The 27,009-nt window shown below is 40.6% G+C and overlaps 1 protein-coding gene across 11 annotated transcripts in view; it reads left to right on the forward strand.

The window, feature by feature from the left end:
• ELMO1 (engulfment and cell motility 1) overlaps positions 1–27,009 on the forward strand; it is a 569,594-nt gene that overhangs the window by 298,808 nt on the left and 243,777 nt on the right. For all 11 annotated transcript variants that reach the window (XR_004271412.1, XR_004271414.1, XM_032286647.1 and 8 more), the window contains one exon: positions 24,987–25,095. Coding sequence is in view for 9 of the 11 variants with exons in the window: in XM_032286647.1 (XP_032142538.1) it covers positions 24,987–25,095 (109 nt within the window). In the remaining 2 variants the exon portion in view is untranslated. The remainder of the gene's footprint in view (positions 1–24,986; positions 25,096–27,009) is intronic.

Consider the following 27,009-nt stretch of genomic DNA (forward strand, 5'->3'; position numbering starts at 1 on the left):
CTGCCACAATAGCCTTTGTTTATATAAATGATGGTAGGCAACAGCTAGCCAGCCAAATCTCTGCCACTGTGTCTTTGCCCCCATTCTTGCTTCTGCCTGAGTGCCTGTCCCACACCATCTGCCTGTTGGATGGCCCTCATGGCAAAGGCCATCTTCTGTCTGAAGAAGATTTCCTGACCCTCTATCTGGATGACTCTATCCACTCTCTTTGCACTGTGGACACACAATTTAAATCCTAGAACATTGTACAACTTAAAATGTATTTACTCTTTATTTCCCCTAACTGATTGTAAACATCTTGTGCGTAGGCACCAAGGTTCATTTATATTGTAGCCCCTGGCACAGAGCCTAGCATATAGTGGCTTTTAATCATTTCTTGTAATTCACATGAGTAAAGAGTTTTTTTAGTTCTGGTTTAAGTGGTCTTTTGACAATGATAAATTCTCTTTTAACCTTTGAAGAATCATAGCCTTTGTTCCTTCTAACAGTTATAAAGGTTTGTTTTTGCTATGTGAATTTTGTGATGGGCAGCCTGGTTTCTCATGCTATATTTAAATAAAATTATGTAACTGTGTACTGACGAAAGCAGTGGATATAACTGAATTACCCCACACTTGGGCAGGCACAGAACATGAGGAGGAATTGCAAATCTGAGTATCCTACTGTGCATGGAGTAAAATCTAGAGGCATAGCATGATTTCAGACTTTTGAGTCTTACTTACTCTGGGTATAATCGCTTTTACTTTTTTAGAGATGCTTCACTCCTCGGCTCTCCCCACAAAAAGAATGGTACGAGGCTGTCTCAATAAGGAGACAGGTGGAGGGAGGGTTCTAGGCTCATGCCCATGATCTTTGTCATTATTTTCAGAGACAGGATAATGGTACAGAATTGAGTGTGTTGTAGATGTTTTGTTTTGCTTTTCTTTTACTCCCCGGATTAACAATTATCAGTGTTTTTGGAAGAATGAAGCTTAGTGACTCCATTGGAAACAAAACCTTTGGACTTAGAATTTATGTTCTTTCTTTCTTTTCCTTCTTCCTTCCTTCTTTCTTTTCTTTTCCTTCCTTCCTCCCTCCCTCCCTTCCTTCCTTCCTTCTTTTATTTTCCTTCCTTCTTCCCTCCCTCCCTCCCTCTGTCCCTCCCTCCCTCCCTCCCTTCCTTCCTTCCTTCTTTTCTTTTCCTTCCTTCGTCCCTCCCTCCCTCCGTCCCTCCCTCCCTCCCTCCCTCCCTCCCTTCCTTCCTTCTCTCCTTCCTTCCTTCTTTCTTTCTCTTTGCCTCCCTCCCTCCCTCTTTTTTTTTCTTTTCTTTTCTTTCTTTTCTTTTCTTTTCTTTTCAGACAGAGTCTTGCTCTGTCACCCAGTGTGGAGTACAGTGGTGCAGTTTCAGCTCCCCACAACCTCCACCTCCCAGATTCAAGTGATTCTCGTGTTTCAGCCTCCCAAGTAGCTGGGGGTACAGGCATGCTCCACCACGGCCAGCTATTATATTTTTAGTAGCGATGGGGTTTTGCCGTGTTGGCCAGGCTGATCTTGAACTGACCTCAAATAATCCACCCACATTGGCCTCCCAAAGTGCTAGAATTACAGGGTTGAGCCACCATACCCAGCCAAATTTATGTTCTTAATGTATTTAATTATTCATTGGGAACTACTGAGAAACCGAAATTACTTTGTTTTAGTTTGACTCAAGACCTGTGCTGGCCAATGTGGGAGCCAAGATTCAGCCACAAAGCAGGAAGCAACGGGAAGGAAACCTAGGGCTCTCTCAAAGGTGGAACTTAAATAATAAGAAATACTTAAGAAAAAGACTACGACTATCAGAAAGGGTGGTTTCAGGATGAAGTAATTCTTCATGGTAATATTCATCTTCCCATTTGACCAGAGAAAATGAATACCTAGTATGGGTTTGGTAGCATGTAAGATAGGCTGCATAGATGAGCTCAATCTTCAAGTAATCCCTAGGAACAAGTGTTGTTATCACCATTTTATAAATTCAGGAGCTGGGACTTGGAGAGGTGCAGAGAGTCCTGCTCTGTCAAACAGCCAGTAGACAAGTGGAATTTGAACTTACATATTTGGCCTCCAAATCTCAGGCTCCTCCAGTTCTGTAGACTTCTGTCTCTGGGCTTGTAGTCTGATGAGGGCAACAGTGTTGTCCTTCTTGGAATGGAGAGAAAGGGTACAGATTCAAAGAGAGAATGATTAGAAAAATGAAGAGTCCGAAGGACTATCAAACAAGTTGGTCATATTCAGTTTAAAATCTTCTGAAATCTAGCATGGTCAGGAAGCCATTTCTAAAAATGTTTGATTGACAAACAAAAGATGTTATTTTGAAATAAGAGAGACCAATGAAGACATTGTTGCAAAGCTTTCCATGTTTCAGAGATAGTCTTTAGTTTCGGAGGAGTAGTGACAAGAGAAGCATCGTGTGGAAGTATTCAGATGTTCAGAACCTATTGTCAGCCATTGGCATTACAGTCAGACAGAAGCAAACTGTGCATTAATCCCAGGTTCTAAAACAGTAAAAAACATTTAATGTGCAGCAACAAAAGCCAAATGCATGCACATGAGATGTTTCTATTATTGCTTATATCCTTTTCAGAAGAAAAAAACACATAGAAAATAGAAACAGTCCATCTTCTTAGATGCTAAAAAATATCCAACGAAAGGAAGAAAAATCCATTTAACGTTCATATTCATTCATTCATTTACTTTTTTATGAAATATTATCAAACACTTACCATGCGCCCACACGGAGCCATGCACATTGGCTGTTGTGGTGAAGAAAGGCAGGATCTGATTCTGAGATACCAGAAATAGAAAAGCAAGCAAGTGAAGGGAATAGTTGTTTATTTGCTTTTTACTTGAGAGATTCCTTGTTTCCTTTGGGATTTTTAGATGTGACTTATACTGGGCATAGCTATCAAGTTATAAAAATGTTGCTTGATACTTCTTTGCAGTTTTTCACAATATATTGAGCAGGTAAATATTTCATTATTTTATAAGTTATTATACTGTTTATATCAGAATCACTTAGGGCTTGCCCCCTTTCCCAGTGGCCTAATTTTAAACAATGGTACTGCTTCTTAGAGAAGTATTCTGGTGGACAATCAGTGTGTAATAGAACAAGCCTGACCTCTTTTTTCTGTTTGATTTGGCATGGTGCTATGTCATAAATATAGTATTTCCTTAATTAAACTGCTACCTAGCCAGTTGATAAAATCTTACCCAACAAAGCTGTTACCCAACAGAATTTATAAAATCGTGAGATTTCCAGGCAAAAATTAAAAAGTAAATCCTGGAAACAGGTTGTTCTTTACATATCTGGCAATTCTTTTTTGTTTTCTAGTTTTACTGAGATATAATTACTATACCAAAAAAAAAATCACATAATTAATGTACACAATCTGGTGACAGCACCTTGTAATTCTTGCTTCAGCGTTCCTCATAATTTCTGATTAACATTTCACCTAGTTGGAAAATTGTTGCATACTGGCTGACTGTTATAGAAGATAATGAATTTCCTGAGAGGGGGAAAATAGAAATGCCTTTAAAAATAAGATTAAGTACAACGCTTTCATGCAATTGTGAGACGGAGCATACATATGTTTCTTGTATTATACCAAATCAGAAGATAAATATTTGTATGTCAAGTAAATAAGACTATGGGTAAAGATGGATATTTCTACCAAAGAATTGTTTTGTCAAGATTGTTTCTTTATAGCCGTTTTTGTTAACAGATGAAGAATTTAAAGTGTGTTTACACTATTTTAAAACCTTTAAGTGGGTTTTTCCTCCTCATGATGCATACATAGTAAATCATACTTTTAAACAATAGTTGGTAGAAATAATGATTTAGATCCTAACTCATGGATAGGACAAGGAGGCCTGGATGTTTTAAGCCAGAAACCTCAAAAAAATGCTATGAAATTACCTTGCATGAGAATAGCTGCTGTCTTTAAGCCTTTACGATATTCTGAGCACTTAATATACATTATTTATAATTTCCCTTCAATGCTTACAGACGTGGGAAGATAAAGAAACCTTGTGCCCTTTCCTTACAGTCTGTAGATCTCTCTGTTCTTCTCCTCAAAGCCCACCTTAAGTTCAAAGTCATTTTGTGGAATCTCTTTTCAACTTCTCTTGTCAGGGAGCATAAACATCAACAATAGCAACCATCACATGTTTGGAGCTCACTATAACAACTAAGCTGAGCATTTTTATTTATTTCTTGAAGCACCCCTCTGAGGTTGCTGCTCTTACTGTTTCCATTTTACAGACGAGGAAGCTGACACACAGAGAGGTTAAGTGGCTTGCCCAAAGTCACACAGCTAAGGAAGTACCAGAGCTAAATTTTAAATCCAGATAGTGTGTGTTCATTGTTCATACCATTTGCTTTTTAGGGGCTTATAGATTCATATGGAGGTGATAGCCACAGTTCAAAAGAGTCCTACAGATGTGTTTTGCTCCACTGACCTGGTGTTTTAGAGTGTGATAGCCTTTTGTCAGGGTTTACACTCCCTCCCCAATTAACTCAGAGCCCCAGACACCTTCTTGTATTACGCTGACTGCTTCTTGCATTCTAGTTACCTGCCTGATACTTGAAGGCACTCGAGTTAGTGCCCGTTGATGCTGATAGTCTGCAGTGACATTTGTGAAGTTCTGAGCACACCGCCAGCACATAGGAGGTGCTTCAACCATTTGAGTTGATTGTTTCCATTCCCACTCCTTTAAGTAGTACTTGATTGATGTACAGTCTTCTGGGGCATGTTATATGTATTTGCTCAGTGTTTATCTTTTCATCCTTGTAAACTCCCAGAAAGCAGGCATTTCATCTTTGATTGGGTGTTTATTCCCTGGCTGAGAATGGCGGACTTTAATCCTAACCTTCTGAGACTGAGGGAAAGGAAGAGGCATGTTTCCCAGTTTCTCCGGTTGTGAATTATAAAAAAAAAAGTCATAAGATTATGTTATAAGTAGGCTGCACTGAGCCAAGTTTCTGGGAGCTCTGAGCATCATCAGCCCTCTGTACCAGGAGTCAGACCGCAGAGTGGATCCCTTGCAGGATACCAATCTGCATTGAAGGGAACAGGAACCAACTAGCTCCTATGCATTAGGGTGGGGTGCCGGTGGAGGCGATGCCAAGTCTTTAAAATGAACTAAGGGGCTTTTAACATTGGCAGTTACCCAAGCGACATAATTACAGGACAGTGTGTAATGTGTAATTAAACTTAACTATGAAGCGAATGATTGGAATAACTTAGTGCACATCATTTTTTTTGTTCCCATTGTGCTGACAGAGCTCCCCTCCTCTTGTCCCTGAAATGGTTTCAACAGCAATTGCTCCTCTTTTTTTTTTTTTTTTTTTTAATAAAATTATATGTTGCCAGTTAAACACACAATTCCATGTAAAGGAACCTTTTGTATTTGAGTGACATTTTTCTTCTAGGTGATGTGGAGAAATGATTCAGTTTAGAATAACAAGGACCCCAAAGGCGCACAGCATTGCTGGGACTTTCGAGTTTGAAATGATTCTTTGTCTCATAATTCATTTAAATACTTTTTTTCTTGGCTTTTATTTTTATTCTTTCTTTGACCAAGGTCCACAGCTTGGAGGCTTGTTTGTATATACAGGATTTTTTCATGTTTTAAAAATAGTGGCATTAATTTCATTGATTGTGAATAACCAAGCTGTTACTGCCAAACAATCGGGACCCCTTGAGAGTGTGAATATGTGCTTAGATTTACTAATTGAGCTGGAAGGAAGAATTTCTGACTTCCAAAGCCAGTGACTTAAATGGAATGCTTTAAGCATGAGGATGAGATCATTGTTAAATGTGGGCTTGGTTTTATCTCAGAAGACCCCTTGTTCCAGGCAGGGAGGGCAGATTCCACAAACCTCTATTAGCCAGCTGTAGCAGTGTCTGTGCGGGGTGCTCACACCACCCGGGATGCTCACCTGTGTTCTTGTGGTGCTGGATGAGGTGTCTGAAATCTGAAGCAGAACTAAAAGCTGGTAGTTATCTGTTTGTCTCTCTTGGTACCACTCCAAGCTGAGCATTAGGTTCAGAATGTTTGTTTGTTTGCTATTGTCCCAGGTTTACTGAAAATATTACAGCATTGCAGAAAGATCCAAACAGCTCTACGTCGTATTTTGAAATTTATCCCAACTGTAGGCTGAGTGACCTGCAGGTGGGACAGACTGTGAAAGTCCAAAACAGCATTTCCTTAGTGTCAGGACCTACTTTAGTGATTCCAGGTCCAGGACTAAGACCTCAGGAACATAATTATCTCTCCTTTCTTTTGTCTCTTTGTCCTGCAACTTAATGGAGATGCCTTTCACTGGGCCCCTACCAATCTGTTCCATCAGATGCGGGTTGTAGCCTGCCCTCTTGTTGCAAAGCTTCTTGCCAGGGATAATGATGATCTCCTCACCCAAACTCTTCTTCCTATGGAAGTCATTGCCTAGGCACATGTAGTGCTTTGCTAGGATGACCCAGGCTGCCTTTTCATGGTTTTGATGCAAAAGTGGCCCATCTTGGAGAGTCCTTGGTGAGAGAGGTTTCAGATTTTTTTACTTAGCATTATCCAAAGATTTTGTTGTTGTTGTTTTGTTTTTCTTTATGTTTTTCTATGTTTTCCATGGGACTTTAGAACAGTGACTGATTTGTTGGGAAAAAAATGGAACTTAGTTATATAGTGAACTATATGTAGTTGATTTATTGTAAACCCAAGTTCAGTGTGAATTGAAAGGTTAAAAACTACAGAAGTCTCACATGTGCCAGACTCCCTCACTGAGGCACCAGCCAAGACGTACCTCACAGTAACTGTTGTGGTTTCTCTATCTTAGATCCAGTTAACATCTTTCCATTATTTCTCCAACCCAGTTCTCCAGATTCAGTCCACACTGTTCATTGTTATGTCTTGTTTAGATAGTTTGTTGAGTACAGTACCTGCTCTGTGACAAGCCCTCTTTCTTTCTTCTGTAATTGATCAAGCTTCCACCTTTAAATGTGCATTTTCTACCTTAACTGTCCAGAGCTCAGCAGCTGCTGTGCTGGGAGATTGCTGTTTCTTCTCCCTTTTCTGCTTTAATTATTGTAATGCAAGAGTTCAAAGAGCTGAAGCTCATTTCTTATTTCTCTGAAGGTGAAAGGTTTCTGGGAATCCTCTCTCTTCTGTTTTTCTCAAGTTAAGAGAATGCAGACTACTCTGCCTTTTTAATTTTTAAATTAATAGACATTGTGTTTTAGAACAGTTTTAGGTTTATAGAAAAGTTGAGCAAAAGTACAGAGGGTTCCTATATATCCCACCTCTCATTTTTCCCACACATAGTTTTCTCTGTTATTAATGTCTTACATTAGAATGGCTCATTTGTTATGATTGTTGAACCAATATCTTGCAATCTTGCTATAATCGTTTATTAGTTTCAGAATTTTATATATTAATTCTTTGGAATTTTCTACATAGACAATCACATCCCCAATGAGCAAAGACAGTTTTGTTTCTCCCTTCCCAATCTGTATACGTTTTTATTTACTTTTTCTTGTCTTATTACATTAGTTAGGACTACCAGTAAGTTACATAGGGGTGGTAAGATCTTAGCCTTGATCCCAATCCTAGGGCAGAGTCAAGTTTCTTGCCATGAAGTATGATGTTAGCCATGAGTTTTCTGTAGATGTTCTTTATAGAGCTGAGCAACTGCTCTGTTCTTAGTTTGCTAACAGTTTTTTTTTTTTATCATGAATAAGTATTAGATTTTGTCAAATGCTTTTTCTGAATCTATTGATACCATTATACAACTTTTCTTCTTTAGCCTGCTGATACAGTGGATTACATTAACTGATTTTTGAATGTTGAATGAGTCTTGTATACCTGAAACAAATCCTATAACTAGGTGCATTATTCTATTTATAGATTGTTGGATTCTATTTGTTAGTTTTGTGAAGGATATTTGCATTTATGTTCATGAGCACTATATTGGCCTGTATATTTTTTTCTTTCTTATGCCTTTGTTTTTGGTATTAGGATAATACTGATTTTATGGAATTAGTTAAGAAATACTCCTTCTGCTTCTATCTTCTGGAACAGATTGTAGAGAATTGATATCATTTTCTTATTTAGATATTTGATAGAATTCACCAATGAAACCACCCAGGCCTGATACTTACCATTTTGGAAGGTCATTAATTATTTATTCATTCCCTTTAATAGATAGAGTTCTATTCAGGCTGTTTGTTTCTTCTTGTCTGGATTCTAGTAGATTGTGTCTTTCAAGGAATTGATCCATTTCATCTGCATTATCAAATTTTTGAGCATAGAGTTGTTCATCATATCCCTTTATTATATCCATAGGATCCATAATGTTGATTTTTCTTTCATTTCTGATGCTAATAATTTGTCATTTTTCTTTTTGTCTTGTTGAGTCTGGCTAGAGATTTGTTTTTATTGATCTTTTTAAAGAACCAGCTTTTGATTTTATTGATTTTTCTCTATTACTTTCCAGTTTTCAATTTCACTGATTTCTACTTTTTTTTTTTTTTTTACTTTTCTTCAGCTTGCTTTGGATTTAATTTGTTCTTCTTTTTCTAGTTTTCTAAAATGGAAGCTTAGATGCTTGATTTTGTGTATTTTTCTCCATTGCTTGAATTCCTCATTCAATTGATATTTTGTTATACAAATATCCTTCTAGCGATTCCTCTACCTTCCACAGGGGTTAAGCTTGGCTAAACCTACTCGGGACTTTGCCATTTAAATGTTTCTTAGCACCGAATATGGGTTGCCTTGATAGGCCAACCCAGTGACTAAAATCTCTGGCTCAGTGCGTTATTCCTTATTCCATTAAGACCCAGTTACCAGCAAACTACCCCCAGCAAATTCTATTTACTTTCAATTCTATTGACTCTCCTTTCTATTGACTCTACTTTCTGTTGATTCTCTGTTGACTTTCAGAATCCTGTTGACTCTGCTTTCCAGAAACCTACCTACTTTCCTCACTTCTACCACCATTACAGTAATCTAGTACGTCAAATCTCTCTCCTGTAATAGTGTAATAGCCTCCTGATTGGTACTGTCTGCGCCCATCCTTGCTCATCTTTTCTGTTTTCAACGCAGTAGCCAGAACATTAAGATGCCATAGTGATTCTTCCATTATTGGTCAGATCACCTCACTCCTCTGCCTACAACCTTCAGTGACTCCCATCTAACTCAGTAAACATTCAGCACCTATTCCATGACCCTCAAGGTCCTGCAGTATTCTGGCTGTCTATCATTATAGGAGTAGGCTTCTATCCTACTCCTCCCTCCCTCAACTCCAGCCTCAGAGACCCCCTTTTGATGAGTCAGCTGTAGCCACCGTAACAAAATACCGCAGACTGGGTGGCTTAAACAACAGAACTTTATCTCATAGCTCTGAAGGCTGGAAGTCTAAGATCAAGCTACTGGCAGGGTTGGGGCCTGCTTTCTTGGCTTGTAAGCGGCTGCCCTCTTGCTGCCTCTTCACATGGCTGTCCTTCTGTGCACTCACACCCTATTGTCAGTGCTTCTTACAAGGACACCACTCATATTGGATTTGGACCCTACCCTAATGGCCTCATTTAATTTTAATTGCCTCCTGTACAGGGGGTTAGGGCTTCAACATGTGAGTTTTGAAGGGCACAGTTCTGCCATAGCACCCTTGTTGGCCTCGAACATACCAGGTACCTCTGGCCTCTGGGCTTTTTACTTTTTACTTTCTCTCCTAGGAGTCTGTTCCAGGGCAGCTATGTGGCTCATTTCCTCACTTCCTTTAGTCTCTGAGTAGCTTTCTGTCACCTCCAGATATAAAGTACTGATTTCACCCGCTTTCTCCCTGTCTACTTTACCTCCTTTATGTCTCTCAAAATTTAACATATTTTACATGCTCTATATTCACTGTTTTGTTTATTTTCTGTTCACCCACACTAGCCAGCAAACCTCATAAAAGCACAGAGTATCCATGATGTCACTGTGGTACCCCAGTGCCCAGAGCAGTGCCAGGCACACAGAGACACTCAGCACATATTTGTTAAATGAGTGCCCGGATGGAGTGAGTGGCAGGACTCTGCCCAGAGAGTTCTGGTGTTCCACCTTTTGGCAGGATTCACCCGATGAATGGAAACCACAGAAGTAGATCTAGATCTGAAACACGCTCTAACCTCTCTGGATACAAGTGCCCTTCTGGCCTTTGTCCATCCTGGAATGAAAACCAAATTAGAAACTATATTGGTATGCCCCAAAATGGGCTTGCCCTAGATATGCTGATGCTTGGGCTTGGGTGAGTCACTGCCGACTTCCCTTTTTGAACAGAATTCATGTGACCAGAGCCCAGCCAGTATTAGCAACCTGCCTACTAAATCAGAAGGCATTTTGTGTTGGTATAATAAAATTTAGGTGGTAATGTTCCCAAATGTCCCTTTGTATTAGTTAAAAATAGCTTCCCCCTTAGGAACTATACTGTACACCTGGTGCACCCAGCAGTGTTTGACATTGTCAGATAATTTTATTTTTATGTTGACCTTAATTTTATCAACTTTTTCCCCTGTACTGGTAAAACCCAAGGTTCCAAAATTTAGCATACATCATAAATAATAGGCAATGTTTTTCTTGTATTTTATCAAGCAACTGAAACAGATATAACAGCCCTAACAACTAACTTCTCCTTGGCTGGTTTATCAAATGCTGTTCTGGTCCTGATACCTGGAGACTTTTTGAATCTAAGACCCTGGTAAATATCATTCACACCTGTCTATAAACTTGCATTTGCCAAGATCAAGAAGGCCAGCCTAGCCAGTATTTCAGTACCTGACTGGTGATGCTCCTATGCCACAGGGCCCTTGTACGTGCTTTTTCAGCTGACTCAGCTCCTGCTTTCTCCATGCCCTCCCCCCTTGCCTCCTTATACCTGCATTCATCCTACAGGACCTCACCCTTCAGGCTCCTCTTTCCCTGTTTCTCCCTTTATCACACTTAGTTTGGAATTATATAATCATATGTTTTATTATTTGACCATTATCTCTCTCAAACATGAAATTTTTGAGCAAGAACCATCTCTTTTGCCCTATGCCCTTACCTTTTGTCACTGGACCATCTAAATTATTTGGTAAATGAATGATAAAAGATGGGATGTGTTGAATCCCTGAGCAGGGTTGTGTCTCTCCTTTTTCCGCCTCTGAAGTCCTTTATGGCCGTAAGTAATATGCATCAGACGATCAAAACTGAAGCTTAACTTGGAAGGAATCTGTCTTTCCATGAGCCGGTGGGACTATCAAATTGGGAAGAGTTTGAGCTACACAGGATAAAGCCTTACAAGTCTCAGTTATGAAAGCCATGAGTATGTATGTATGTTACATGAGCAGACATGAGTTCTCTATAAGCAAATGACTAAGAGGACCAACATTTAGTTTTTTCAACAGAAGAGTCAGTTCTGTTGATAGCTTGGCAGCTTAGGGCTCTAGTCTACATATGGTAGGAACAAAAAGAAAGCTAAACTATACTGAGTAATGAATGTTTCCAGGCTATGGTTATGAACATTTTATATGAATTACCTTATTGAATTCTCACTATCATTGTACCCATTTTGCAGAAGAGAACACTGAGGCTCAGAGAGGTCAAGTAACTTGCCCACTGTTTCAATAGATAGTAAATTGCAAACGTGGACTTTGGACCCAGACAGTTGTGGCGGTGACTTTAATACCTTACATTGAATTTGGTATTATTGTGCTAGTACATAAGTTTTTCTAAAAAAAATCTGATTAGTATTGTGCAGCATTTGCTGGTTTCTGTCGTATCAATACTCCTGCTGTGGCTGATTTAAAGCTCCCAACAGTCTATGGGCTGCAAGCCTTTTGAAAGTGGTAACAGCAGCTGATTAGCCTGCTGCAGCACCAGCCACTGGATCTCGGTAATGCTTTTGCCTTCGCATGCATTATCCCATTTTCTCTTCTTAGCAATGTGAGGAACTGTGGAATGGGTGAGGTTAACTTACATGTGCTCATCTTTTCAATGGGTGAATCGTGTGTCCAGTTCATAGCGCCAAGTCATGGCCTGAGGTGGGAGACACTCTCTTACTGACTCTCTCAGGGCAGGAGCCTGCAGAGAACGCTGAGCTGGACCAAGAGCCCCAAGGAACCTACTGTCAGAAGGACTGAACAACAAACAAAAGAGGATCTGGACAGGAAGAGAGAGGCCCACATGGTCGTGGGCAGGTGATGCTGGTGGATAGTGGTGGTAAAGAGGATAGGAGAATCAAGTAACTGATAGTTTTTTCTGAATTCAAAATTCTCCTAATTCTCTGAATTCATAAATATATATTTGTTGTAGGAATTCTTCCCCAAAGAGCTTGCCAAAAAATCCCCGATGCTCACCACCACCCCCTACCATATAAAGGTGCAGCTGCTTGGAGGAGAGGAAATCCTGGATTCTTTCAGGATTAGGGAGTGGCTGTCCTGGTCCATGGCTAGGGAGAGCCATAGCATGGGGAGAGTCTGGGGCTCCATAGCTAATTTCTTCTTCCATCAGAGGAGACTGTGGATTTTTCTTTCCCATGGTAAGTCTAGATGAGCCAGTGAAATGATTTTTAAATGGAACTCCCCCATTGCTTTGGGAAGTAAGAAATGACATTTTTAGATGACGGTTTATCAATACATATATTGTTTCTGTTTTTTTATTATACTTTGTTTTTCTTTTTATTTTATTATACTTTTATTTCTGGGATACATGTGCAGAATGTGCAGGTCTATTACATAGGTACACTTAATTGGCAAAAATGCTGAGATCTTTTGACTTAACATTTATGTTTTTAGAAACGTACTTAAAATAAATCATTTTGCAAATCAGCATAAAAGTTGCTGTGTAAAGATGTTTGTCATTAGCTCCAGTCAGGTGCAGATGTGAGGACCTTTGGGCACAGGTAGGGGACCTGGAGGCAAGATTGAGAGTGAGGCTGGAGTTCCCCTGGGCACCTGTGCAGATATAAATACAGCCAGGCAGCTGGGCCTCTTTGCCTTGGCAGGCTTTAAGCACATTGGATTTGTGTCTTTTTATTTTTTTAAAAAGGGAAAGAATTCTAAAATGAAGAAAAAAAGTAGTCTTTTTGGCATGTAACATCTGCGAGATAATTGATCTCCCTGATATTTCCACACTGAGGCTGTTTATCACAGAGACTGCCTGGGAACCAAGAACAGCCAGCCTCTCTGCAGTACCCACTACATACCTCATGTGGCAGGGGAGGACCTGGTTCATCCCAGAGGGCAATCTGTAGGCAGTCAAGGTTTCTTCCTGGCAAAACCACAAGCATTCATTGCTGTGGCCGCATCAGAGGTCTTTGTCCATTGTTGAGGAATTCCTCAAAGAGAAATGTCCCGTTCATCTTGTTCTAAAGAAATATATTTGAGTCTCTTGTTTTCCACTTTTTACTTTTCACCTGAAAGTATCCAAGCATTAACTGGGAGGCAGACCAGTCTTCAGGGTGGGTATTGGGGCCATGTTTCCAGCTGGAAGTGGGGACTTGGAATCAGAATTGTTAACCAATATGCTTGAAGGGGAAGGAGATCCTACTATTAGAGGCCATCGTCACCTAGGAAACGAGTCAGTTTCCTTTTCTGCGCTCCAACATGGGATGCCGAGCCTGGAGGCGCCTTCATAGATTGCCCCTTCTCTGTTCCCCACCCTCACACTCCTGGACCCCTGGGGCCTTATTTTGGGGGATGGGAGGGTGCGGAATGGAGCAGTGTGTAGGGTGTGTGGAAGAGAAGGGGACATTCCTTTGCTGTGGGAGTTGGCTCCCTCTCATCTCATACATTTTCCTGCTGGTTCTCACTCACAGCATTTTCAGGAAGCATTTATAGCAAATACTTGCCAACTGTTTTCCATAAACACACAACGAAGGACATTTTTCACGCATTCCAATGTTCTGTAAATGTTTATATTGACAATACACAAAGAAGGTTGAGTGTACAGTTTTCCTAAACGAGCCTTTGAAGTGTGGGCTTTGGCCCAGGGAGATTTGCTTCTGAGTTTTTTCATTCATGTGGCCACATCACCCCTGGGGGCACACCAGGCATTTGCTTCAACGCAGAGAGTTTCCAATTGAGCTTTCTCCCCAGCTTGGATTCTGTGTGGGAATACCTGCCCTGACTGCTGAGTGGCCTCTGGTTGCTGAGCCTCCTCCTGATGAAGAGAGATGTTAGTGGTTCTCAGTGCATCACATGAGCTTTTGCTTCTAATTAAATCCACAAGTGACACAGAATAGGGAATATGGAGGACAGGAACTAAGAAGATGATTGTAACTCACTTAAGATGCATTTGAACATATAGATGTAATAAGTTATAGAAACACTCATGCTAAAGCCAGGCAAGTTGGTATTCACGTAAGGGATGGAGAAGCTGACTAAACCCCTGTGGGTACCGCCATCCTCAGCAGAGGCCAGAGTCATGTCTCATACTGTCCATGCACTTGTTCAGTAACTGCTTCATTAATGAGTGCCTGCTGTATGTGCAACTCTGCTGCAATGTCAGAGATTCACAAGTGAGGAAGTGGTTCCCAACCTCAAGGGCTTGAATCTATCGGGGAAGCTAAGACGTGTATTCTTTACCGTAATGTGGGAGGATAAAATGAGAATTGTCGTAAGAAAGATACAGATAAAATGTTATCTCACTTGGGAGAAGACTTATTTGGAAACTCTCTGCATTGAGGCATGTGGCTGGTGTGCCCCCAGGGACCAAGTGGTCATGGAAATGAAGAAACTCAGAAGCAAATCTCCCTGGGCTGAAGCCCACCCTTAAAAGGCTTGTTTAGGAAAATCGCACATAAGGTTTTAATGCATAAGGTTTTATGGAGAAAATGACATCTGCATTGGGTCTGAAGGAGAGGGAAAACTGGGACAGGTATAGGAGGGGCAGTGTCGGGGAGCGGTGTCAGGGAGGCAGTTTCCCTAGGAGGGAGCCACATCTTGGCTTAGCCCAGCAGGAGAACTGTACCAGAGGGAGATCCTTCCTGTAGAAGGCATAGCTGAGATTTACAATTCATACACAGAATGAGATGTAATGAGATGAACTCCATTTAAAAAGCGAGATGTAATAGGAAGAAAAGATTTCTTTTTCACATGCCTATTTAACTTCAAGTAAAACAACTTAAGGCCTCATTTCTTAATTAGGTTTCAGTCAACATTTTTTTCTTTGTAGCTAACTTGCCACATGCACATTTTCTGTTTGAAAATATGTTCCTGAAATGACCAATTTATTATTCGTCCAGAAAAGGGTAATAAGAAATAGTTCTCTTTCCTCACCTTTCCATCTTCTCAAGTCCATTCTCCCAAACCAGAGTGAATTTCTAAATCAATGTGTAAATGAGAAAGTGAAATGGAAGCTAACTTAGAGAGGTTCAGCTTACCACTAGCTCTCCTGGAATGTGTTTGCTTTGTAAAATGAATTATATTCAAATATGTTTCAGACAATATATGTGGAGGGTAACTTTGCTTTGAGACTGCGGTAACTGTTCAAACAGTGGTGACAATTTCTCAGTAAGAAGTCAGGCTTGAGAAATGTCAAGCTTAATGTTTCATCCAACAGTGACTGTCAGACAAAAGCCAAACATCTTGGTATCTTTGCACCCCGGTGAAGGAGATGTGAGACATTTGTATTCAGTAATGTAATGCTGAGTGAGTCAAAACTCTGCCCTGTGATCTTGAGATTTATTGCTAATACTGCCCAAGATGCATAGGGGCTTCTATGCCTTTATTCAAGATCCATTTTCCCATTGTAATTAGTCTTTCTTGCATTCCACAGCTCACTTCTGGTGTGGAATGTTAAAAAGATGCCTTAGGAGAGAGTTTGACATCAGTTTCTTCTTCTTCAAGGCTGAACTCAAGGTTCACCGTCTCCATGAAACCCCCTGTCTGCCCATTGCATCTCATATGTACCTTCACTGCACAAAGTGATAGTTCTTTGAGAAAAATGCAAGCAATATAGAAGTACATAAAGGAAAGTGAAAGTTGGCCCATCCTACAAATCCCATGTCCTTGTATCTTCCAAATAGATTGCAAGACCCTCAAAATGGGATTTTGTTCATACATGTATTTTTAATATCTAGCAAGTTGCTCAGCAATAATAAATGCTTAAAAAATTCATAGAATGAATGATTCGGTCACAGGGTAATACATTGTAGGGATATTGGGAAGGACTAGGGTTAGAATTCAGCTAATAGTTTGGGAAAGCGGTGCCTTGATTTTCAAAATACGAATCTTGGACTTGCAGTGTCAGCATCATTAGGGAGCTTAGAAATGTGGGACCTCAGGTCCCAGCCCACACCTGCTGAATCAGAATCTGCATTTTAACAAGATTTCCAGGTGATTGAGAGTACCTTAAAGTTTGAGTACATATTTACAGAATCATTTAAAATGTGAACTTAAAAAAATACTACAGTCAAGTGTGTGTGGTTTGCAATAAAGCAGTATGCAGTAGTGGAATTCTGCCTTGATACCATAGAACTTTGTACGAGTGCCACACTTTGCTCCTCCATACACCCAATGCCCTGTCCTTGGATGTCCTGTAGGACTGTCATCCTGGGCCGTTTCTGAATCAACACCTATAGTATCTTAGTGTGTTTTTGCTACTATAACAAAATACCATAGGCTAGGTAAGTTATAAACAATAGAAATGTATTTCTTATGGTTCTGGGGACTGGAAAGTCCAAGATTAAGGCATCAGCAGGGTTGGTGTCTGGTAAGTGCTGTGCTATCTGCTTCCAAGATTGTTCCTTGGTGCTGCATCCTCTGGAGGAGAGGAACATGATGTCCTTTCATGGTGGAAGTGACAGAGGGCAAGTGAGAGCCTCCTTCCAATCAGAAGCCCTTTTATAAGGGTGCTAATCTAAGTCGTAAGAGAGATGCCCTCATGGCTTGATCACCTTCCAAAGGCTACACCCTTAACAGTGTTGCATTGAAGATTGACTTTCAACATGAACTTTGAAAGGGGCACCATCATTTAAACCATAGCAGTGTTCCTCCTAAACAGCATGCAAGTTACTTAAGCTCTAAGGCATGGCTTCCTCATCTGTAAAATGCAGTCCTGCTTCAATGGCTAATGAGGACCAAGTGAGCTAAACAGTTGAGAGTTTGTACATGGTAATCGTCTAATATGTATTAACTCTTTTATGTTAATTGAGATGAAATGGATATGCCATAAAATTAACCATTTCAAAAGTAAATTCAGTGGCATTTAGTACATTCACAGTGTTGTGTAATCACTACCTCTATGAAGATTCAAAGACATCATCACCCCGAAAATAAACTCCATACCTACTAAGCAGTGGCTCCCTATTCTCACATCTTACTGCTTTGTGTGTCTTTAAAAACAAAAGGAAAACTTAGAAAGGTAGATTCTTGAGTCCACCCCAGAATGTCTGATCAGAATTCTGGGGGTGGAGTCCAGCAATCTGCATTTTAATAAGCTTTTAAAGGATTCTAATAGAAGCTCAAGTTAGAGAACTTTTGCTTTAAATAGACAAACCTAGAGTGAAGCCTACAGGTGCCTACTACACCTGTACCCATCTTGGGGCTCAGGAACACACATACTGGCATAAAAAGGGAGATCTTCTTAGCCTAGCTTCTTTGGTGGGGGAGTAAGCTGGGGAATTGTCCCTGATGCCTTCTGGCCTTCGAATAGTCAACAGAGCTCGGCTTCCCTCAGTAATGTTGTGGTTACTGTGCAGGCACAAATACAAGTTATCCTGCTGTTATTTAATCCTTTGCCCTCTTTGTGCTACCCAACGTGATGCCCGAAGGGAGGGCCTTTCAGCAAAATGTGGCTTTGATTGCTCTGTGTGTTTAACAGTCCTGCTTTTGTTGCACTATATCAAAGTGCAGGGAGCATTTCTTTTTGGTTGATTAATGTTCAATTTGAGATCTATTATGAACCTCCAGGCTTTAATTACTATACCATTACACAGTCAATTCCTTGCCATTTTATATTTATGGCCTTTGTTATGCCTTTGTATGTGCAATTGCCTAATTTTATTCTGGAGGCATTTCACCCTATTAGCTGGGTTTTATACCATTCCTCTCATTCGTCCCAATTGTTATTTATCTTGGTTCCCTGTGTGCATTTTCTACGTTTGATTTTTTTCACCAGTCTGACCCATTAATACATTTTTTTTTTCTTCTTTTCCTGGGTTGCATCGTTATTTGCCTCTTGGGAATATATCTTTAAGTTTTTGCAAATTCTTCCCTGGCTTTTCTTTTTCTTGGTGGTCAGGTACACTCACATTCTTAACTCGGTCATTTTCAACCTTCTGAAAGCCCGTCTCAGCTGCCTGGCAGCACTGACTCTGTCCAAAGGCCTGAGGCCTCTGCAGCCCGGACATACCATGAGTGGCTGCCTCTCTCTAGATGACCAATTAAGTCTCAGGGAAGGTGAGGGGATGGAGCTGTTTTTTAGACCATGTTGCTGAAAATAACTTTTAAATATTCTCTTAAATGCTTTTCTAACTCTCCCTCTGTCAGTCCCCTCATTGTCTCAGAAAAACTCAGGATTTGGTTTACTGACTGACTCATTTTCGTGGGTTCCACCTCCGACCTATTCAATCAAACCTTAGAGAGCCTCCCAGCAGCCTGCGTTCAATGTGTTCTCCAGGTGATTCAGACACACATTAGCGTTAGAACCACTTTTCTAAAGAGATGCTAAAAGAACTTCAGGAAACCCATCTAAGTCAAAAATAATATTTATTTCACCCAAGTCCGTACTTTATCAAAAAAGCAAGATTAGTAACCGCTATAGCAACTGTGTTTTGTTTTCTATTGTGTTTTTTTGACAGCTTTTCCCAAGAACTATAAGAATATTTCAGAAATGCAAATAGTAATACCTTGGAACAAGAGTATATGTAATTATTATGGAGATAGTAGTATCAGTTGTCTCCATCATCAAGTGTTTGAGGTGTTTCAGACGCTAAGGAAATCTTTACTTCCATTTTGCTTTTCCATTTAACCTTTGCAACCCTTTATGGGTAGGTATTCCTGCCCTCATTTTTATGGAGAAAACTGAGGTTAAGGGATATGTACAAAGTCACCAAGAAGTAGACTTTGTCTGTTAGAAATAGATCCAGGAGGTTTGTTTCTGTCCAGAGCCACAATGCTGATCATTCCTTTGTTACTGTTTGATGGCCTTTCCTGTTCAAAGTTTTATTACTGTAGTATTTCACCCTTTCCATTTTCTTTTCTTTCTTTTCTTTTCTTTTTTTTTTTTTTTTTTTTTTTTGAGATGAAGTCTTACTCTGTCACCCAGGCTGGAGTGCAGTGGTGCCGTCTCAGCTCACTGCAACCTCCGCTTCCAGGGTTCAACCGATTCTCCTGCCTCAGCCTCCTGAGTAGCTGGGACTACAGGCGCATACCACCATACCCAGCTAGTTTTTTGTATTTTCAGTAGAGACGGGATTTCACCATGTTGGCCAGGATGATCTCGATCTCCTGACCTTGTGATCCGCCTGCCTCAGCCTCCCAAACTGTTGGGATTACAGGCGTGAGCCACCACGCCTGGCCCCTTTCTGTTTCCTGTAGGAATCAGTAACCAAGAATATATGCTTTGGGATTAGGCCACCTGCTTCCAGGCTGGGTACGTTTATATCCGTACTGTGTGACCTTGGACCAATGACACATCTCTTTGCCTCTGTTTCCTCATCTGTAAAGCGAGATGGCGTAGTATTTTGTCATGTGCTGGTACATGTGTGTGGAATGAGACAATCTGTACAATGCCCTTTGAAGGTCTGGGAGAGAAATGCTCTCTATAAATGTTAGCTGTTAGTTGCCTTTTGCTGCCATCTTGCCTACATCCCTAAAGCTTTTTTCTTTGGGGTTTATTTACTTCCAGGCCTCGCTTCCTTTCTAGGCAGATCTGGTAAACTAGCAGCCTGTGGTTCTGATCGGTTCCATTTTGTTTGTCTGCTTGGCACACTTTTTATAATTTTAGTGTTCCTCTTTCTCTGCTCATTTAAAACCATCCTATTAGGGCTTGGACATGTTTGTTTAATTCTGTGGACTTGATCAAAATTCATGATCACAATTAACCTCCTGTGCAGACCAGCATTCTTTCTCATGCTGGTCTTCAGTTTTCTTGGGACCAGTCATCATTAGCATTGGCATCAAGGGAGATTATAGAAGTGACTCACCTATGACTCCCATGTCTCCATAAGGGAAATCAAAACTGGGCTTGTTCTTTGACCCTGGAATAGGTCTGGGTCTTAGGATATGATCTAAGGACTAATGCTTCATTCTCGGGAGTTGCCAGATACTATTCCTAGGGTGACACTGACCCTGTGTTAGAGTGTGGGGATATCTCATTGATACTGACAAAACTTCTTATTTATTTGTCAGTTTAGCAAGGAAGAAGATCTCCAGTGGGTCAGGAAACAGATTTGTGAGGTTGACAAGGATTCTGAGGACAGTTGTCCTATGGTGGCCGGAACGGTTTAGTTTGAGGACTTTATTGCCAGACACACCATGTCATGGCATTAATTTGTTTCCTGGGGTCCTTCTTCATTCTTTCCACTATTATTACCCTGCATTCCTGCGGGAGATTCCTGCTTGAACACCAGCACATGGGACTCTTTAGCTTGCGTTCTTGGTGTAAGCAGGAGAGGACACTACTTTTGTCTCTCTCCCTGCCTCTCATGCTAAAACAACCAGAAGTCCTCTGGCTTACTTTCATGAGTCCCTAGAAGCCCATCATCAGAGAGTCAGTCTCACTGCAGTCACGATTTTGGCTTAGCTGCTGGCAAAAGTATTGCGTGAAATGTTGGCCAAGGGCCGTGCAGGAACAGGAAGAGAGAGCACAATAAAGAGATGAAAGCACAAACTCTTAAGTAAGTTTTCGGCACTCTGCCTTTGTTGTGTGACTCAATATGCACAACAGTCCCATGAAGCAGAGTTTATTTAACATCTTTGTATCTCACGAAGAGATGCAGTGCCACATGCGGGTCCATCCTACTTCATGGCACCTTTGTCCAAGGTCTCTACATTATCGGTGCTTCTCATAGCTGCTTGGTGTCCACTTTCTTTGTGGACAGTACGACTTCACACACACTGTCCTTGGTGTGGCCTGTGGAGAGGCCACTATGCCTCACCTGATACTAGGTTAGCATCAGAGTGACATGGGAAAAGGTTGAGAGTGGAAGGGAAGCCTCCACAGATGGCAGGGCATGGAAGAAGCCCTCAAGGCTTGCCCTGGCTCCAGGAGGCACAGAATGAATTGGGCTTTCCCCGAAAAGAGAGAGCTTCAATAGAAAGTGGAAGCAGGTGAATATAAATCAGCCATGTAATGCTGAGGCAAGGAGGGCAAGAGAGCCAGAGAAGGGATACATACTTGAGTGAGGCTGGCCTTGAACTAGACGCTTCATGGTCATGCTCAAGCCAAATAGGTTCCTGATCTACACGATTGGAGAAGAGTGACAAGAAACATAGACCATTTGGAGGAAAGTCTGGAATTTACGGAAATAAAGTCTGTGGAGATACTGTAGCAGCTCTGGTCACTCATCATGAGGTAATGTCATCTTCAGGGGATAAATGAGATGACATAGACCCTTACAGCTTCATCTAGGAGGAGCAGGGCTTATAGACCACTTCAAGGAAATAGAAGAAATTGATCAAAGTCCCCTTAGCTTCTTTATACATGAAATCTACTGAGTTTCATGGTAATATGTACGTGAAGCCAATTTGTAAACTCTAAGGAGACAGGAAGAGATTTGGTCATTGGAGACCTTAAAAATTTAACTCTAGGGCTGGGCACGATGGCTCATGCCTGTAATCGCAGCACTTCGGGAGGCCAAGGTGGGTGGATCACCTGAGGTCAGGAGTTTGAGACCAACCTGGCCAACATGGTGAAACCCCGTCTTTACTAAAAATACAAAAATTAGCCAGACATGGTTGTGGGTGCCTTACAATCCCAGCTATGCAGGAGGCTGAGGTAGGAGAATTGCTTGAACCTGGGAGGCGGAGATTGCAGCAAGCCAATATTGCGCCACTGCACTTTAGCCTAGGTGACAAGAATGAAACCCCATCTTAAAAAAAAAAAAAATTTGAACTCCAGACTAACACAGGCTAGCTCTGGGGTACTAGAAAGTCACCTCTACCTTTAGTTTCAGCATTCTTAAGAGACTGATAATACCTACTTTATCAATGGATGGACATGTTGGAAATCAATTGATCGAGAATATATAAATGTATTTTGTAAACTATGAAGAATTTTATAAAATATAACTTCACAGTGCACAGATATCTAGTGTTGTTTTTTTTTTAATAAAACATGCAGAAAGAGCTTATTTCGGTATGTGATGTATTCTAAGATGAGTGGTGATAGCGGCTTTAGTACTTCATTGTGATTTCTGTTCTAGCATATATGCTCTTAAAACTGTAGAGTAAAGGGGAAAATAAATATGAAAAATATGCTTTGATGTTTCCAAATGGAGCTTTTCAAAATGTCTTTGATGGACATCGTTAATATCAGAATGTCAAAATTGAATGTAGATGTATCAATGTCTTAAATAAAACCTATTGTCCAGCTTAAGAATTATCTCTCACTATAGTAATATCTAACTAATGGCATTCATAATCATAATCTTTTCTACAATATTTTTGTAAGAGGTGAATCTTAAAAGTCACACAAATAGCTTTAAATATTTGTGTCTGCCTTGACAACAGAAATCAGTCAAGAAGGCAGCGGGTTTATTTTTCTTTAGGTGGGTAAATGTGATAAGATGGATGGTGCATTAAAAAATAAAGAGCAGGACTTCTCCAAGCTGATTTGCATATTGATTACTTAAATTACTACTTAATTTAGTGCCTGCTAATAAACTGTGCCTTAGAAATGTTTCCCAAGCATTTATTGGCTGCAATAATTCTACCTACAGTGTATGCAGATCACAGCCTCATTAAATATTAATGTGCTCATGAAATGTTAATAGAATGTTAATGTGAAATACAAGGGAATGTGTTCTCTGGGAGCTGGGAGCCGATGAAAACTACCTGTCTTCTGTCTTTTCTTTATGTTCTGTCTTCTGGCTCTGTTTCCTTTTTTCAGTTCATTTCTGGAGCTTCAGATTTTCTCTCTGATGTGGCTGTCTCAAATACAAAATATTTACAAGGGATATAAGATTCACTGATTAATGGCACTTAGTTATTCTCCCCTCCTGCTTTCTGGAATGGGAATTTCTGGTTAGAACCAGAATGGGCTCCCTGAAAAGGAAAAGGGTTATTCAGGCTGAGTGAAATGAGCTTCTCTGTGCTTGGGCAGACTGCTTTTGTGTATGTTTTGGGGAGGCCAGCCCATTGCCCAGCTCACCTCAATGGGCTCTGATCTTAATCTCTCTACCTGGGTTGTTCTTTCTCACATACCTTGACATAGCGAGATCTTTCTCATCACTTGATTCTCAGTAGTCTGAGAACCTTCCTTGATCACCTGGTTATCTAAATTCCCCTCCTCAAGCATCCCCTGTTACTCTCTGTCAATCAACAAGTATACTTTATTTTCATGGCACTTTTGATAAACTGTAACTACCTCTTTTGTTTTTGTGTCCTTCAGTTAGAATGAATACTCAATGAGGTCAGGGCCCTTGTCTATCTCGTTCTCCATTTTATGGGGCTCAGCCATCTTCCGGGTACATAATAGGTGCTCAATTAATATTGTTGAATAAGTGAATAAAACACCTGTCCCTGCCACAGAAGAGTTCATAGTCTGTGGAGGTAACAAAACAGTGAGTCACTGCACCGCATCATTGTAGATGCTACTGAGAAATGATCATTCAAAGTGGTGTAGCTATTAAGGAAGTCCCAGACAACTCTTACTGAGGATGAATTTTGGAGAGGTAGCTTTAGACATGGATAAAGTTCTGTAACTTTAGAGTTTTGTTATTTTGTTTTGCTTTTGTTTAATCTCTTTGTAGAGTAATTCCCATGGTTGAGAGTGATATGAACATCTCAGATTAGCTTAAGAAAAGAGGATAATTTATTAGATGGACAAAAGGATTTTCAGAGGAGAGATTGAGCAGCCAAAGGAGAAAGACAGGGAAGTATCTGTGCTATAGGAAGAGGGGGACCAGTAAGAACAGGTGGAACCAGTCTCAGACACTTCTAGGTCTCTCACTGCCTCTCGTGTCTGTTTTACTTTGCCTTTTTTTCTTTTTTCTAAGGGCCAACATCCAGGTCGCTCCTAAGTCCACATCCTGCAGTAGCACTATCTTGGATCAGTGCAACCTCTCCTTCCTGGGTTCAAGCGATTCTCTGCCTCAGCCTGCCCCCTAGCTGGGATTACAGGCGCCCAACACCACACCCAGTTAATTTTGGTTTTATTTTTAGTAGAGACAGGTTTTCACCATGTTAGCCAGGCTGGTCTCCAACTCCTGACCTCCAATTCTGCCTGCTTCAGCTTCCCAAAGTGCTGAGATTATAGGCGCGAACCACCATGCCTGGCTCCAATTTTCCTCTTAGTATGAAGTCTCAGGGAAAGACTCTGATTGGTCCATCATGTCGTGTTTTCCAGGCATGATGTAGTCATCTGATGCCAGAGGGTGAGATCTTCTAAGACTATAGACTTCCTTGAAAAATATCCTATTGAAATTTGAGATGAAGTCACAGAAGCAGTTACTTTTCCCAAGAAAAGAGGACAGAAATGGGAGGACAAGAGAGTCATTTGGTCACTGAAGTAAAAATCTCTTTATTGTACTGTTCCAAAATGCTCTCCACAGGCTCCTCTGTATAAATGGAAACCAACAAGCAAAATATCCTCTTACAGGCCTGCAGAGGGTTGTCAGAGATTTAGGGGAGAAAAATGAGACTTTCAGGTCCTATATACTTTGAGTACTAGTCCTGTCCCCAGTTTGGGGATCTGAAGTGCATCTGCGTATTCCTCTGTTGGAATGAAGCTGATATTCTTGATGTTTTCAGCAATTGAATTCCCTTTCTGATCTATTCCCTTTCCCATTACAGATTGTGCTTGAGAACAGTAGCCGAGAAGACAAGCATGAATGTCCCTTTGGCCGCAGTAGTATAGAGCTGACCAAGATGCTGTGTGAGATCTTGAAAGTGGGCGAGTTGCGTAAGTATACTTATTTCCCATGTGGGTGTGAAGCCTGGCAGAGTCCCAGCTTCAAGGGTTGTGCCCTTATCTGTATGAAGAAATCCCAAGACACCAACAGCTTCTTATGGTCGTCACTGTGGATAGGTTGATTATTTTTTGGCCCAAGTTTACAGCATGCATACTTTTGCATATCTGCCCTGGAAATAAATGTTATTAAAACCTCTGGGAATGGAGAAATTTTCAGATATTGTGGCTGAGTTTCAAATAATCATGAAAATGAGTATATAGTAAAACAGGTGCTTCTGTTCTGGAAAAAAAATCTGTGGATTTCTTTTTTAAAATTCCAGTTTATAACCTATCAGTAGATCATTTTCTTTTTTTTCTTTCAAAACAATTTTTCTCTATAAAGAAAAATTGAATGCCTTAATGAAATTCTCTTGCTCCCAGTGTTTCCATCATTCAGAATACTTTCTCTAAGAAAAAAGAAATTATTCAAGAAAATAGGTAGCTGAAAATGAAAAATGTGGTCAGAAATATTTTTGTTGCTCTTTTTCTTGCTTATATCACAAAACTTATGAGAGTACATACAGAAAAAGAAAGGATGATAAATTTCTTGTCTTTTGCTCATTGGCATAATTTGGCTTTAACCTATGAAGGTGGATATGATTTAACCTGTTCCCATTATCATTGTCGATGATGAGCCTTCTCAAAGTGGTTTACTTCCGTTTCATCTAACATCTAGAAGCCAGCACACATAAATCTTTCCTCACAGGCTTAATAACATGAGCACCAGAAAAAGACTGTTTATACAAGAAAAATGTTGGTGCGTTTGTTGGTATTACTATGAAGACATAAATATTCAGTTGCCTGCTTGAGAGCTTAAAATAAGGGTCTGAAATGATTAATGGGAGGAATCTGGTAATTACATTGGAAAGGGAGTTATGTTTTATTTACAGTGTAGAACTGACTACAGGTGCTGCTGAAATAAACTAAAAAATTTGGTACTTAGTAAGGAAAAATACTAAGAAATTGACCAAGTAGGAAACTTTACCATCTTCCAGTGAGGGCTATGGGAGGAAGCAGCCGATATTTACATGGAACATGAGCATTTTTGCTTTGGAACAGCAGCAACCTAACCTGAAAGATCTGTGCGTTCATCACCTCTGGTTTACAGTTCACCAAATGTGAGGATTTCTGTTTACATGGATCCTTGACTTGGGTTATTTTTCTTACTCCCTAATTAGACTAACTCACTGAGATTTCAGTCTGCACTATCATGTACTGTTTACTCAGCTTAAGAATGTAAGTCCTAAATCAAACAAATCCTGCTGAATTCCTCCATCTGATAACTGTGACTGTTTCATGTTTATCTCAATTTAGTGGAGGAAATTAGTGAAAGTTGCTGGCTGAAAAGCATGTCTGGATCATCTAGGAGTTAGTATTCAGGAACTGGAGTGAGTAGTAGTGTTCGACTAGGCAGGTGTGTCTGTGTCCAAGGTAATGCTCTGTACTGCCCTTCCTTGTCCCCTCCTTTCTGATGACACCCTTTGGCTATTCATGCTCATCTTGATGGCAGCAGAAGGCACACTGCCTATATGTACCTTCACTCATGTTCTATGATGTGCCATGCATAGCTATCTGCTTCCCCCTTTGCCCAAGGGACATATGTCTGTCCTGCTAAAAGTTAATACAGAAGAGTGAGCTGGTATTGGAGGGGGAGATTGCTGGGAATAGAGGGGAGCTGAGTTCAACTCTGCTACTTAGGGCCTCGTGTCCCTAAGTGAATTACTCACAATCTGCACTGTGCTCCCACACTTCCAGGTTCTCTCCAGGGCAGAATATCTAGAAATGGATTGGTAGTATTTTGGGTGATTTGAGTAGTTGTGTTCATTTTCTGGCTGAAATTGCAGTGATCTCAGTGAGAAGAGCTCT

Source organism: Sapajus apella, unplaced genomic scaffold, assembly GCF_009761245.1.
Source record: "Sapajus apella isolate SASKATOON/1434 unplaced genomic scaffold, GSC_monkey_1.0 scaffold19, whole genome shotgun sequence".
Taxonomy (NCBI): Eukaryota; Metazoa; Chordata; class Mammalia; order Primates; family Cebidae; genus Sapajus; species Sapajus apella.